The sequence below is a fragment of the Nomascus leucogenys genome, chromosome 21, assembly GCF_006542625.1.
Source record: "Nomascus leucogenys isolate Asia chromosome 21, Asia_NLE_v1, whole genome shotgun sequence".
Lineage (NCBI taxonomy): Eukaryota > Metazoa > Chordata > Mammalia > Primates > Hylobatidae > Nomascus > Nomascus leucogenys.
The window spans coordinates 20,593,784-20,609,893 of NC_044401.1; the positions used below are offsets into that span (position 1 = coordinate 20,593,784).

The window sequence follows — 16,110 nt, forward strand, 5'->3', positions numbered from 1 at the left end:
GTAACACAAAGAAAGGGTAAATGCTTGAGGATATGGATACCTCATTTACCCTTAAGTGATTGTTATACATTTTATGCCAGTATCAAAATATCTCTTGTACTCCATAAATATATACACCTACTATGTACCCACTAGACTTTTTTTTTTTTTTTTGAGATGGAGTCTTGCTCTGTCACCCAGGCTGGAGTGCGGTAGCGTGATCTCGGCTTACTGCAAGCTCCGCCTCCCAGGTTCAAGCCATTCTCCTGCCTCAGCAGGAGACTACAGGAGGAGACTACAGCAGGAGGAGACTACAGGAGACTACAGCAGGAGACTACTGCCTAGCTGGGACTACAGGTGCCCGCCACCACACCTGGCTATTTTTTTGTATCTTTTTTAATAGAGATGGGGTTTCACCATGTTAGTCAGGATGGTCTTGATCTCCCAACCTCGTGATCCGCCCACCTCGGCCTCCCAAAGAGCTGGGGTTACAGGCATGAGCCACCGCACCTGGCCTAGATTTTTTTAAAATAGTCTCTTAAAGGTAACTAAGATATCAAGATGATATCTCCACCACTGCATGTTCTGCTACTTTCAGACTAATCCGCACCATACCTGTGTAGTGTTGAAAAGGCAGAATACGTAGCTGAAGACGATCCTGATGCTATCATCATTAACTAGCATCAGATATGCCAGAATCCAGGTAATTCCAAAAACAACTGCAACAGATAATGTGCTAACAATCTTCTTCATGGATGAAACTTTTTTTGTGCTGGGTGAAAGAAAACAAGAAAAATAATGTGGTTCATTAGGGTTTTACTTATCAACGTCATTATTACTCTCCTATTTAGAATGCATATTCAGCTGCCCATATACATTGCTCACTTAACAATATTATGCCCCAGGTGGAAAAATGATGCTAAGTCTTACATCACTCTGGAGAAAATCTGATTTAGCAAGCTTTATTTTGAATACATTGATACTTGTTTAAAATCTCAGGCAAACACAGCTCCTTAATGCTAAAGCAGGCAAATTTCAAGAACTAACTTCTTCATTGAAATGGAATTTTCATTTTGTGAGTATTACTACAGATCAGCCAATGGAGGAATTCCCTTTTCTGGCACCTGGGACCTTCCTGAGCCTTAAGCTGATGAGGGAGAGAAAGGTTAGTTAGATGCAGAGTGATCTCCTTCCTCTTGTGGAAAGTCTATGCCCTTGGATGCTGGGCTTGGCCATGTGACTTACTTTGGCCAGTGGGACATTAGCAAATTTATCGAGCAGAGACTTGAAAGCATCTGTTTATTAATTTGCCTTCCCTCACTCCTCTTTAGAACCCAGAGACCACTATGTTAAGAAGCCTGGGCTGGTTTAATGGCAGATGAGAGACTATGTGGAGCAGAGATGAGCTTTCCCAACTGAACAGTTGCTACTAAAACCAACCAAACACCAACCACCAGACATAAAAGTGAGTCATGAAGGATTCAAGATGGCCGAATAGGAACAGCACCGGTCTGCAGCTCCCAGCAAGATCAACACAAAAGGTAGGTGATTTCTGCATTTTCAACGTAGGTACGTGGTTCATCTCACTGGGACTGATTGGACAGTGGGTGCAGCTCATGGAGGGTGAGCCAAAGCAGGGTGGGGTGTCACCTCACCTGGGAAGTGCAAGGGGTTGGGGAATTTTCTCCCCTACCCAAGGAAAGCTGTGAGGGTCCAGCCTGAGGAACTCCCACACAGATACTGTGCTTGTCCCACGGTCTTTGAAACCCGCAAACCGGGAGATTCCCTATGGTGCCTGCCCCACCAGGGCCCTGGGTTTCAAGCACAAAACTGAGTGGCCAATTGGGCAGACACCAAACTAACTACAGGAGCTCTTTTTTTTTTTTTCTTTTCATACCCTGGTGGCACCTGAAACACTTTTACACTGTTGGTGGGAGTGTAAATTAGTTCAACCATTGTCAAAGATAGTGTGGTGATTCCTCAAGGATCTAGAACTAGAAATACAATTTGACCCAGCAATCCCATTACTGGGCATATGCCCAAAGGATTATAAATCATTCTACGATAAAGACATATGCACACGTATGTTTACTGCAGCACTATTCACAATAGCAAAGACTTGGAACCAACCCAAATGTCCATCAATGATAGACTGGATTAAGAAAATGCAGCACATATACACCATAGAATACTATGCAGCCATAAAAAAGGATGAGTTCATGTCCTTTGCATGGACATGGATGAAGCTGGAAACCATCATTTTCAGCAAGCTATCACAAGATCACAAAACCAAATACTGCATGTTCTCATTCATAGGTGGGAGTTGAACAATGGAAGTACATGGACACAGGGAGGGAACATCACACACTGGGGCCTGTCAGTGGTGGGCAGCTAGGGGAGGGATAACATTAGGAGAAATACCTAATGTAGGTGATGGATTAATGGGTGCAGCAAACCACCATGGCACAGGTATACCTATGTAACAAACCTGCACATTCTGCACATGTAACCCAGAACTTAAAGTATAATAATAAAAAAAAAAAAAAAATTAACCAGGTGTGGTGGCGGACACCTGTAATCCTAGCTACTCAGGAGGCTGTGGCAGAGAATTGCTTGAACCCAGGAGGCAGAGGTTGCAGTGGCCGAGATCACGCCACTGCACTCCAGCCTGGGCGACAGAGCAAGACTCCATCTCAAAAAAAAAAAAAAAAAAAAAAAAAAAAGTGAGTCATCCTCAATCATTAATAAGCATCCAAGCCAGTCAAGACAGAACTACCCAGCCAGCACTCAACTCATGGCAAATAATAACCATTTGTCATTTTTCACCATTAAGTTTTGGGGCAATTTGTTATGTAGCTACTGAACACATGAAAGTTACTTGTTAAACAATTAAATCACAGTCTGCTTGTCATTATAACTAGGCCAATTTATGAACCATTGTCTATCAATCAACATTTAGCAATACAAATTTGATTGGTATCTGTGGCCAAACATGATAATTTTTGTATGAAGGAAATATATCCTAATTTGCAATTAGGCAAAGAAGCCTTTACCAAGGTTTTTCTGCATTGCTATTAAACATACTATTTTTTCTTTCCACTCTCACCTCTTATGTTCAGTAAACATACTTTTAATGTTTATCAGTGATAATATTTTTACCGTATTTCTCCTTAATATGAACTACCGTTCATATAGGAAGAATGATACTTAACCTTGATCTGTAAAGTACATATTTAAGATATAGTCCCACTAGAAAAAGGTGCCCAAGTGAAGGCAACAGGCCGCTAACGGCAGAAAGGAAATGAGTGGGTCTTTGGTGGTTTTGATGTTGCTGAAGATTTAGTGGAAAAGCTGAGAAAGTCTCGTTTTCACAAAGAAATGAACAATGTTGCTATTATAATGAAGACTGACAAGGATAAACGCCTGGTGGTACTGGATGAGGAGCGTGAGGGTATTTCACCAGATGAACTTAGAGATGAACTTCCTGAACGACAACCTCGTTTCATTGTGTATAGCTATAAATATCAACATAATGGATGGGAGAGTTCCATATCCTCTGTGCTTTATTTTCTCCAGTCCTGTTGGATGTAAGCCTGAACAACGATGATATATGCTGGGAGTAAGAATAAGCTAGTCCAGACAGCTGAACTAACCAAGATATTTGAAATAAGAAATACGGAAGAACTGACTGAAGAATGGTTACATGAGAAACTTGGATTTTTCCACTAATGTGAACTTCTGTGTTTCTAAAGTATTTATGTATTAACCTTACCATACTGGAACCAGACATAAATACTTATTTGTGTCTAAAAATGCATTGTTACTTACAGTTTGTTTTCTGCAGTAAAGAAAAATTCTTCATTTGTGCAAAGTTTGATCAAAGAGGAAATCATCTTCATAGTAATGAAACTTTGTACAGTGTTTCCTTATATTAGTAATTATTAGGTGGATTACTTTTCTCCACGGACTTTTTGCACTCTTGTGACTAATTTCTATAACTTATGGTTCAGAATTTGTTACTATTTACAGACTCCATTGGAATGTGGATATATTAGATTGTGAGAGACAACAGTTTCCTCCTTTTGACAAATACTGGATATTAGCAGTTTATTTATGAAAATAGCGTTTTATCACTTGTCAAATCATTGAAATTGATTTGGGGTCAAAGACTTGAGTGACCCAGTATTAAGCCATGAATAATTTACTGTAGTGTAACCTGCATTACAAGTACATTGATCAGTTCTGCATCTTGTTTGGTTTCCTGTATCTTTTAAATCAAGTCTAGAAACTATGTTCATCAATCACTAATTTTTAAGGTTGGGGAGTTAGATTTGATGATAGAATTATGACTGTTAGCTTTTCTCCTTATGGAAAATAGCATCTTAGTCTTAGAAATTGGTGGGTTTTAATAATCAAGGGCCTCGTTCCCTTTACGTAATTTCTAAACAGTTTTGCGTCTAGGTTAATAACATTTCATTTATAAAGCACTGCTTAATGTCCTGTCAACACTAATTATTTTAAATGTGTTAATACTGTGCCTTTGATTTGTTAGCTTTAAAGTTAGTTTAAGACTTTTACACTGCCAGTATTCCAGATTTGGTGAAATTAATACTTTTTTAAAGAGTCCAAATAAAATAATTTTCTAATGTGTATATCTGAAATTTATAATAAAATCAACTTCATATTTTAAAAATTCTGACTATCTGCTTGCATTGGTGAATACATGGCAGTCGAGAATTATAACTTTGGGTGTACTTTGTGATTAGTTTTGTGCCATAGGAAAAAATTAACTTAAAACTTTGGCCATAGTTAATAACGTTAAAACATCAGTATCAGGTCTTATATCCTAATTGTCAGAAGATATTCTGAACTGGATACTTGAATAGTTAACTAAACCAGTCTTGTTAGATGATGGTATTCTTGGCATAAAGCAAGGATTCTGTTATTTGGCATACTTGTAAAAACAAATATATAAGTAACCTTTGAACATTAATTTGATAACAGGTCTAGAGACTAACCAAATTTGGTGAGTGAATTCTTATATTAACATCTTAGTCATCTCAAAACTAGCAAAATTTAAATTTTGGCATGTTTTCCATTCATATGTTCTTTGCATTTTATTTTTGAGGTTTCTGTGAGAAGTAAAGATAGTTGGAATTTTCACGATATTGAATAGAACATCTTCTGTTCTCAACCTTGGCTTCACTAATTTAGAAGTCAGGAAGCAATAGAAAGTTAGTTGGAGATGAGGAAGTTCTAGAGTAGGTGTTTGTTTGGGTTCTTGGAGGGAAAAGAATCTTTGTTCCAATTTCCAGAGAGAGAGAAAACCCACCCAGGAAGTTTAAGAATTCTTTAAACAGGTATTTTGATATTGGAGAATAACATGCATATAATTCTGTAGAAATGCAAATGTAATCCAAGTGAGTGGAGAGTGTTTTTAATGTTTTTAGATGAAGGAAATGAGGTTTTGTTTCACCTGGTTTTCAGGAATAAGAGAAACTAGTGCTGCAAGAATGTATTTTTAAATGAAGTTCCTTATTTTTTCTTGCATGTTTTAGTTTTATTTTTAAATTTGGAGGTCCTCCATAATGTCAGATAATATTAACCTGCTATACATTAGAACTCTTATTTCCCCTACTCTCTTTAATAGGAGCGAAGAGCTGTGATAAACCATGCTTTTCTGAGCTTGCCTGACTCCTAGTCAATAACGTGTTTTTTGCAACGCAACAGATTGAGGCTAGAGGATCAGTAGGACATTTTTATTTTATCTGTTCTATGGGGAGATTTACAAATCCCATGCTCTAAAGTGTTCTCAAACATTTGTATAGATTTCCCTTTCATCTTACTAAATTTTGCATTGTTCTTTTCAAGTATATTTCCTATTTAGTGTCTTTTTTCTACCATCCCCCGAATAATAATTCCAGGTTTCATAATTCCAGTTTTTATATTCCGTATCTTTCTGGTACAACTATTCCCATTCAGCCTTAATCATTCTTTCCTTTTTGGCAGCAGCTTTTTTCCTGGGACCCTCCTTCATGGTCTTCTAAGTCAACGTTAGTTTTGAAATTGTTGGCCCTACATAAGTTCTGCATAGCATCTAATGTCAAAATAAAATCAACTGGCAATCACAGTATTATTTAGTGTGGTTTCTATGACAACAAAAACACACGTGAAGAAAACTTCTCAGGTTACTATGCTGAAATTCCAAAATGTCTGAGTTTTAAATAGTGATCACTTTGTTCTGGTATTGATGCAATTATATTAGGAAAAAAGTTGGTTGACTGCTTTTGTTTAATTGACTTCTAAAATAAATGTTCAAATTGTCTAGTTCTAAAAGTTTACTAAATGCCTAGTGCAGTTAAACATACTGTTAAGACCGTGTTGCTAAATTTTTTTACTGTCATTACTGAATAATCTGTGTGGCAAAATTTGTGTCAGCACTTTTCCCTCCCTTTTTATCTCCTATTTTCGGGAGTCAAATGTAGCCATAAACTATATCCTTGTCTGACACTTTAGCTAAAAATTTCCAGTTAGGGGAGTTTATTGCCAAGTTAAATTTGGCTGTTTCCCCCCAACCCATATAGATATTAAGGAAGGTGTACTTAAAAACTGTTTGAACTACTTTTAAAACCTGAGCAATGTCATTAATCCATATGTGGACTAGTGATGAATAGATATTTTCATAAAAGTTTAAATGCTGATATTTGGTGGAAGTAGAGGGTAACTTGTATTCTATAAATTCAAGTATTCTTACTATGGTTGCTTTCCCTATTTGTTCAATAAACTGATAATACTGGAATCTATAGAGTTTGAGCCATTACAACTTTTGTGAGGATGTGTTTCAAACATTTCTGGACAAGTCTTATTTTGTATTTCTGAAAGAATGTAATAATCTTCTAGGCCACTTAAAACCAATGGTCCAAAGCTGAATATTCTTGAGAAATCTGTTTTTATTATGCCATTTGACATTTCAAATCAGTGCTTATAAACAGTAATCTTGTGATAGAAATTGCATTTTCTTGCTTTTTGGAGTATAATTCATATAAATATAATTACTTGAATATTGTTTGAGATCATTAACATGCCAGGGCAGTTCCCACTGATTGCGATGGTCCAATATAATCTCATTCAGGAGGCTTGAAACATTAATGGTTTAGTCTTTAACAGTTCTCTGCCATCATTTAAAAAAACCAACAACTGGCACAACTTCCTAAGCTGTGGTTTCAGTCTCTGCTAGTTCATATTGCATGTTTATTTTGGACAGTCTTTTGTTAAGCATGGTGCTTGTACTGGTTTAAATAAAACGTTAACATTAAAAGGGAAAAAAAGATATAGTCCCACTAAAGAAGGTGGCTTTTATTCATCTGGTATTACTAAGTGGACCTATTTGTAAGCTTGCTATAAGCTCACAGATGTGCTTGCTTTTATTAAGTCTACTTACTATATGAGCAAAATCTTACAGAATTAAATCTGAACTCATAGTCTCATTAGCACTATATTCCAATCAATTTATGCTATGGAGATGGGGTCAGGAAGGGTAGAGTATATGTTTTTAATAGTTTCTGTTTTTTGTCTCTCCAAACGAATGCTCTTGTTGTATATCAGGGATGACAATGAAAATGTTTTTTGGAGCCAGAAAGATTGTAGAAAGGAGAGAAGCAGTACGGATGGGAACTGGTAAATCAGAAAGCACATGACCCCCCCACCCCAGGGAATGTCAGCTTAGAGTGGCCAGATATTCCAATTTTTCCAAGAGAAAATTCAATTCTTTTTTTTTTTTTTTGAGATGGAGTTTCGCTCCTGTTGCCCAGGCTGGAGTGCAATGGTGCAATCTCAGCTCACCACAACCTCCACCTCCCAGGTTCAAGCGATTCTCCTGCCTCAGCCTCCCGAGTAGTTGGGATTACAGGCATGTGCCACCACACCCACCTAATTTTGTATTTTTAGTAGAGACGGGGTTTCTCCATGTTGGTCAGGCTGCTCTCAAACTACCAAGCTCTGGTGATCCACCTGCCTCGGCCTCCTAAAGTTCTGGAATTACAGGCATAAGCCACTGCACCCTGCTGAAAATTTAATTTTTAAGTGAGCTCTCCAAATTTTTGTATGTTTGCCACTAATTTAAAAAATTTAAGGCTGGGCACAGTGGCTCATGCCTGTAATCTCAGCACTTTGGGAGGCCAACTGGGGAGGATCACTTGAGCCCAGGAGGTCAAGACCAGCCTCTTTTTTACAGACTACATCGCTATGAAAAATAGAAAAAGATTAGCTGGGCATGGTAGTGTGTGCCTGTAGTCCTAGCTACTCTGGAGGCTGAGGGGAGAGGATCGCTTGAGCCCAGGAAGTTGAGGCTGCAGTGAGCTGTGATCGTGCCACTGTACTCCAGCCTGGATGGCAGAGCAAGAACCTGTCTCAAAAAATAATAATAAAATAAAATAGACAAGAAATTTTAGTGCTATTGTGTAATTCAAGCAATACATGTAAAATATAGCCAACAGGTACTGGATTGTATTAATAAAATGAAAATCCAGGTACCAGCATTTCCCCACAACCCTCTCATTTCCTTAATTATCCAAATATGATTTCTTGACTATTTAGGATAAGGGAAGAAAATTTTTTTTCTTGAAGTCTAGGTTTAGTTTTTAGTTGATCCTCGCTTTGTTGAATCCACAGATGTGGAAACCCAGGATATTGAGAGCAGACTGTACTGATGTGAGAAGACGAGAAGATCCACCTTCTGGGTCAAAGTGTAAGAGAAAAATTTCTCCTGCAAACCACGTAGCCCTGCCATTGTCTGAGTTTGAAAGCTCCTGGAACTGTGGATGTGTTATGGTGCTGTGTTAAGTGCTGGATGAGCCTTGCCTGGCAGCTTCCCATTCATTGGGAATCTTACCTTGTCAGGTTCTGGTTATTCTTCCACAGCACTTTGATCGAGATTATAATAAATATAACAACATTGCTGATGAGGATAATGGTTATAGGTATGATGAATGACCACAACAGTGGACTTTTTATAACACCATTGGGTTCTGGAATTGCCAGCCAGCAGCTGTGGAGGAAAAAAAAAATTACTTCAGCCGACTAAGAAAGGTGTACATACTGGTTCTTTGTGCTATTAACACTATTGACATATTGACATTCACTCAACTGAAAGATCTGCTAAACGTTAACATCCCTCTGCATTTTATACATTTGAGAGGACTTATGACTTTCAAGAATTCTACCCACTAGAAAAGTGAAATAATATACTATAACTTTAAACTGTCTCCTACTGATGGGCATTTTTTTTTTTTTTTTGAGACCGAGTCTCGCTCTGTGGCCCAGGCTGGAGTGCAGTGGCGCAATCTCAGCTCACTGCAAGCTCCACCTCCTGGGTTCACGCCATTCTCCTGCCTCAGCCTCTCGAGTAGCTGGGACTACAGGCACCCACCACCACGCCCGGCTAATTTTTTTGTATATTTTTTTAGTAGAAATGGAGTTTCACCGTGTTAACCAGAATGATCTTGATCTCCTGATCTCGTGATCCATCTGCCTCGGCCTCCCAAAGTGCTAGGATTACAGGCGTGAGCCACTGCGCCCGGCCTTGATGGGCATTTTTTAAATATTAATGTTTAAAAAAAGTTTGAAAAAGTTATTTAACCTCATTGTACCTGTTTTGTGTTTGTTTTGTGGGGTTTGTTTTGTTTTGTTTTTTGGTGGTGGTGGTTGTAGTGGTGTTTTTTTCTCATCTGAGGTGAGAATAATAGTAACCACCTACTGGCATTGTTGAAAGAATTAATTCATTCATTTAACAAATATTTACAGAGTACATATTATGTGCTAGACACTGTTTTAGACACCAAGGTATCAGCAGTGGACAAAACAAAAATCCCTTCTTTAGTGAGGTTACATTCTAGTGCAGAGAAATAGATAAAACAAAGTAAATAAAATACACAATATGTCAGATGGTGACCAATGCCATGGAGAAATAGTAAATCAGGTAATGAGAGTAGAAATTACTGTGTATATGTGTGTGGAGGGGAGGGATGTTTCATTTTAAATAGAGTGGTCAGGGAAAACCTCATGGAAAAAAGCTGCATTTGAGCAAAGACCTGAAGTAGATGATGGGGAAGGGTGTTCCAGGCAGAAATCACATCAAATGCAAAGGCCCTGAGGTGACAGCTTAAGAAAGAAAAAAGGCTAGTGTGGCTGAACCACAGTAAATGGATAAGATTAGTGGAAAGATACAAATTATGTAGGAGCTTTGTGGGTGATTCCTTGTACCCTAGACAAGACAGAGAGACATGACATGATCTGTCTTGAGTTTTAAAAGCATTACTCCAGGTAGAGTGCTGAGAGAACAGCATGAGCAAAAGTAGGAAATATTAGGTTGGTACAAAAGTAATGACAAAAACTGTAATTACTTTTGCACCAACCTAATAGCTAGGAGTCTATTGCAATAATATGGGTAGTTTGGACCAGGAGAGGAGATGTTAAGAAATAGTCTGATTCCTGATACATTTAAAAGTAAAGCAAAATAATCCATTGATGGGTTGGATGTGGTATGTAGGGGAATTAAGAATGACTCCAAAATCTGAGCACCTAGAAGGATAGAATTACTATTACCTGGGGAAGACGATGAGATGAGCAGGTATGGGAGGGAAGTTGAGGAGATGTCTATTACACAGTCAAGTGGAGGTGTCAGATAGGCCATTAGGTATTACAGTGATGTGAGAAGCTATGGCACATATTTGGCATTCAATTAATTTTATTTTCTTTCCCCTGGAGTTTTGTAAAACACCATTATTATACACTCAAAAGGATTTCTAAATTTTTTTGCATTGGAATAGTTTTAATTTAAATTATTGCAAATCATATTCCTAATCTGAATGACCTAGGAGGAACCTGAGATGATGTTCCATTCTCTATAATGAATTTAAAAATGCAAAGGCATTCTTGCCTCTAACAGATACAATAGTAAGTCCATCCATAAATAAAATAGTGCCAAGTTTATCTTCAGGATGGTGGAGGTTGATCTGACAAATAGCTATGGACTTGAGGTCTGGAGAGCATTATAATTGGATGCAGATGAAGTGTTTAACTCCTAGGTTTGCCATGGAACATAGGGAAAGACAGCTTCAGCATAAAAGCAATACTTGAAAAATTTCCCCCCAATTATAATTTCCCATGTTAACCTCAACCCTTCGGGAATGTCTGAAACAGGCTACATGGTAGTGGTACAGAGAACTGAGGGTAGAACATTAAAGAGGAATGTGGCCTGCCCTACATTCACCCTGTAACCGGGTCTATGCAGAGACAGCAGTACTTCAAGTAACTGGGTCAGGGATTCCAGGATGATTGGCAGAACTGGAGCAACAGGGGAGTGCACAGGCTCTTGAGGAGCAACTGCTAGGAGAATAACTCAGGAAAATCAAAAATAATCCCTCCTGAGTCTCAATACATCCTGAAGAAATGTGGCCCTTGATGGCATGTGTGTAGGGTGGAAGGTGGGGGAGAAAGTCCAGGAGGAGACAGATGCTTATGTCACACATCCTTTCCTCTCTCCCCAGCTTCTCTTATTATCAGTTGCCTCGTATCTTCCCCAACAACTAACACCGTAATCAGGAAAGGAGCTGCCCTTAATTATTTATAGCTCAGTGTGAATAAATTTAAGTCAGTTGGCTTCTTTCTTCTGAAGACTTTTAAAGGAGTGAGTCTAGCCCTGTGCCTTGGTTAACACCAATTAATAAAGCAATTTGAAGTGAATTACCTCCCCTGTGAGATATTTGCACCTTGGGTATCTCTAATTAGATATTTCTTCTCGTGGTGTTAAAATTTTAAAACCTAAAACGATATTTAACCATAATCAAACATAGTGTCTGGGAGCATGAAATAAGGCCGGGCAGTCAGCTCCCCAGCCTACAGCTGGGCATGATCAGCCCCTGAGAAAGAGGTGAGTTCCCTGACACCACAGCCTTCCCTTGGTGTACTTGCCCATTTCCAAAAGTTTTGCTTTCATTTGTGTTGGTTTGGGACTGCAGGTGGAATTTGGAGATAAGAATAGTTAGACTTATAAAATGAGAAGGGAAGACAAATTGAAGAGCAGTTGCCATTTGGTAGCAGAAATGCATATAAAGAGTTGAGTCTCAGTTCAGCTCCGCTTTCTTTTCTCCCCCACACAAAAAAAGCAAATGTCATACAGTCAGATGCTTCTGTTACAACAGTTAATTATTCACACCGGAATCACAGGAAGAATTTGTTATGTATGATAAATCATCATGAAATATCCATTAAAATCATATCAACATAGAATTGGTTTATATGAGTGAGATATATGGAGAGTGTTCAAGTTATTAAATGTTTTCACACTTGATTGATCCCTTGAAGTAACCCCAGAACAGGAATTACTATTATTGTTATTCCCATTTTCTGGATGAGAAAACTAAGATATAGGATTACTAAGGATAATACCTACTGTATCATGATTTTCAGATTTAATGAAAGAAGACAAATTTAACATAAGAAAGTTCACATTTATAAATTTCGAAGTTGATTACTTGCTTTACAAAAGGACTTATGGGAAATTTCCATGTCATCACATTTAAAATATAATGTGTTCTTTGAGAATTTCAAATGTCTACCACTAAACATGACAATTATAAAGTGAAATGCAAATTACAGTGATACTCGGAGTCAATATCACTGAACAGTTACACTCTTAGGTCAAACAATTAGACATTTAAAAAAATATAAACTCACATTTTCTCTTGCCGGTAGTCTAATTCCCATTGTGGATTCTTTCCATTCTGAGAATAAATAACTCCCACTGTTATAGCCACTACTATAGCTGGGACTCCTATGTGATAAAGAGAGGCACAGAATTAATGATTTATCCAGACTTGGATTAATTATAAAAGACCATACATGAATTATACATCTGACCCTCTTCAGGATGTATGTTGTTTTCACAATGGACAATATACAAAGTGATCCGACAGCTGTGGGTCGACAGTGGCTATAATTTTTCTCCAAGTGTTTTCCCTTCCCTTTTAGAGATGGCTCTACATATCAATCCTATTTCCGGTTTCTTTGTAACTCTAACCAGAATTGTCATGTTTCAGTAGCATAATTCCTCCATCACTTGAATACATTTAAATTTAGATATCCCTGAAACAAGTCTTCCTTTGCAGGAACCCAATAAATTTTTCAAATATTTTTGCTTAAAGAGTCACTCTGATTGTCTTTCTTGAAACATTTCTTTTAAAGTAGATGGAAGTTAATTATTTGTGGCCTAAATCTCAAATCAAATTAATAAAAAGAGATGTTAAAGGAAATTAACATTTTTAAGTTAGTTAAGTTAGTTTATGATGTATCTTGTATTCTTGCCTTGATCGCATCTGCCTCCTTCACTGGAATATAAGCTACTAAGACAGAAAGTATTCTCAGCAATCACTACATTTTCTATCTCCTCTTAATTATGTCAAGGCCTTGGACTATTAGGCCTCCAGTAAGTGTTTAAATTAAATGATTTCCACAAAATTAAATTCCCGAGAAAGGGGAGATGCAAACACTTACCCCACCCAATTAATGAGATGAAAAGAATGAAATGCCGAGGAAGAGGCTTCATGGTCCTTATTAGAAGGAAATAGAGCTGTGCAGCGCTGAGTGCATTCCAGGTAAATGTCACTAACAGAAAATAGTGTAGTAAGGCGGCGATCGCAGTGCACATGGGATTCGGGATGTTAATAGTGTCTGTCCTGGGTACGTCATTATTGTCAAAGTCAATATTATTGATGTCACCATCACTTGCCTTCAAGTTCTTATTGGAGTTTTCAATTCCAAACACAAAGAGGAGGTTGAAAATCAACATTGATATGCACAGATTGACCAAAACCCAGGTTACTGAGGTTTTTCTGACTTTCCTGAAAATAAGTAAATTAATATAAAAAATTAGATGAAACAAAACAACTGCACAAAACAAACTGCAGTGAAATTTCTGGGAACAAAGATATTATTGCCCAATGTAAGTTCAGTTCACAGCCCAGTGGGGACAGCTGGTAAATCTACATTCTCGATTACATCAGAAAACTACACTCTCCTCTTATCATTTCCACAAAGTCATGAGTTAAAAGATACAGGTTGACGTATCTTTTCTTGAAACTGTGTTCTGATCAAAAGTGATAGCTAATCTCCAAAGATGGCCCCCAGTGAACACTACTTCCTGGTAGGTAGCCCTGCATAGTCCCTTCACAGTAGCCTGGCCTGTACCTTGATGTAACTGATGGGATGCAACAGAAGGCCTGGCAGCCAAGGCCGACTTATCCATTAGACACAATAGTGCTTAGCGTTCATATCCCATAGTAATGTTTTAACTTCTTTTAGATGTAGAAGAAAAAAGAGAACTCTTAGCTCAAAGAATATTAATATATTCATCTTTGTACCAATGCAATCATAAAATTTAATTTTTAATCTTTCTTTAATGAATGAAAGTTTCCACAAAGGCACAAGTGCCTGGGGAACATAAAAGTCATAACATGGCCCTCCAGGTGAGACAACCTAGTATAAAGGTGTACCGGGAGAACCTCCAACTGACCTGCGCACTGGGAGAACGGGGTGGAGCTGTGGGAAGTTCCCGCCCTTTGCAGAGGGGAGGAGCCTGGCCTCTCCTCTTCCGCGGAGGTATCCGTGGATTCAGTCTGCACGGAGGGAAGCCTAGTAGCAGGACTCTCACTTTGCTGAGAGTCCCTGTTTCCCTTTTTTTTCCTTTTCACCCGATTAACCCTGTCTTTTTCACCCTTCAAAGTGTCTGCGAGCCTAATCTTCCATGGTCGTGTGACACAAGAACCCAGCTTTTAGCTGAACAAAGGAGAAAGTCCTACAACACTGACAGCTTTTCCTTTTGTGCTCCTGGAGTTCTGAGCCACTGTGTAACAAGCCCAGCCACCTTGCTGAAAAAAAAAAAAAACTGCATGGAAGTCCTCTGAGACTGTGTGGAGAGGGAGAAAGATGCAGCTGCCCCAGCATCCTAGGTGAACCTCCAGATGACTCTGGCCCAGCCGCCATCTGACTACAAGACTCCAGCAAGACCAGTAGAAAAATTACCCAGCTGAACCCAGACAAGCCACAAAATCATTAGAAATAATATGTGTTTCTATCCACTGAGTTTTGGAGCAGTTTTTTTAATATAACGCTAGGTAATAAGTTCTACTCTAGATTTGCAAGCTTATGTGAAGGCCATCTGTAGAAGAGGCCCTATGTGGAGTTTTAACATTTTTATAATAGAAAACTCTGCACATTAGTAAATGAACTCATGTTTAAATGTAGAGAAAAAGTCTCTTGAGTTTTAAAATGTAATTTATCTTTAAAACTCACTTAAAATTTTTAAAATAAGGCCAAATACAATTTTTTAAGAATTTCCCATAACAGTGTAATAGCTTTAAAACAAAATTAGGTGATATTCAGCTTACTTTACGTTTAAAGAGTGAAGCTTCCACGAAGATTTAAATTAGGTAAAAATATTTTTAATTTGTTTCATGGCCTATTGTTACTGATGCTATTCTTTATAATTTAAGTAGACTAATGATTACTGTTTTTTTAAATGGTTCATACACAACAAAATTTCACATATCTTTTCCGCAAGACTTTTCAGAACCTTATTTTCATCAAGAATCTCCCCAGGACTAATGTTTCAAGGACCACATTTTGGAAAATGCTTGCTGATTGTCAGATGGTCAAGATGTCCTGAACCACACTTTGAATGTAAATCATTCCCAAGGACTGTCCCTTTATTGGAAGATATAATTTCTGGGGGTACCACCAAGTGCTCTTTAAAATTTCCTTTTTTTCCCCTTCTCATGCTTGCTCTAAAAGAGCAGCTGTTTCTCTGATTTTGTCTGCAGGCCAGCCTTGTTTACCAGTAATCTTCAGAAGGCAGTATGAGAGTTTGAGTGTGTACGAGTGTGTGTGTGTGTGTGTGTGTGTGTGTATGGTGTGGAGTGTGTGTATGTATGGTGTGGTGTGTGTAGTTCGTGTATATATTCTGTGCTAGCCCACATGTGTATCTTCAGATTGGCAGAGAATGCAAGATTTCTCTTAATAAAGTTGATCTCAAAAGTAAAATATGATATTCTTTTTTGTACATGTATTATTTTCCTT

General features: G+C 38.0%; 1 protein-coding gene and 1 pseudogene across 2 annotated transcripts in view; one reads left to right on the forward strand and one right to left on the reverse strand.

Moving 5' to 3' along the window:
* The window catches only part of ADGRG7 (adhesion G protein-coupled receptor G7), a 73,545-nt gene that overhangs the window by 25,500 nt on the left and 31,935 nt on the right, over positions 1–16,110 (reverse strand). For both annotated transcript variants that reach the window (XM_003261739.2, XM_012500996.2), the window contains 4 exons: positions 13,531–13,877; positions 12,715–12,811; positions 8,870–9,025; positions 595–751 (listed from right to left, as the gene is read on the reverse strand). In XM_003261739.2, the coding sequence (XP_003261787.1) occupies positions 595–751; positions 8,870–9,025; positions 12,715–12,811; positions 13,531–13,877 (757 nt within the window). The remainder of the gene's footprint in view (positions 1–594; positions 752–8,869; positions 9,026–12,714; positions 12,812–13,530; positions 13,878–16,110) is intronic.
* Positions 3,281–3,708, forward strand: LOC100591064 (annotated as a pseudogene).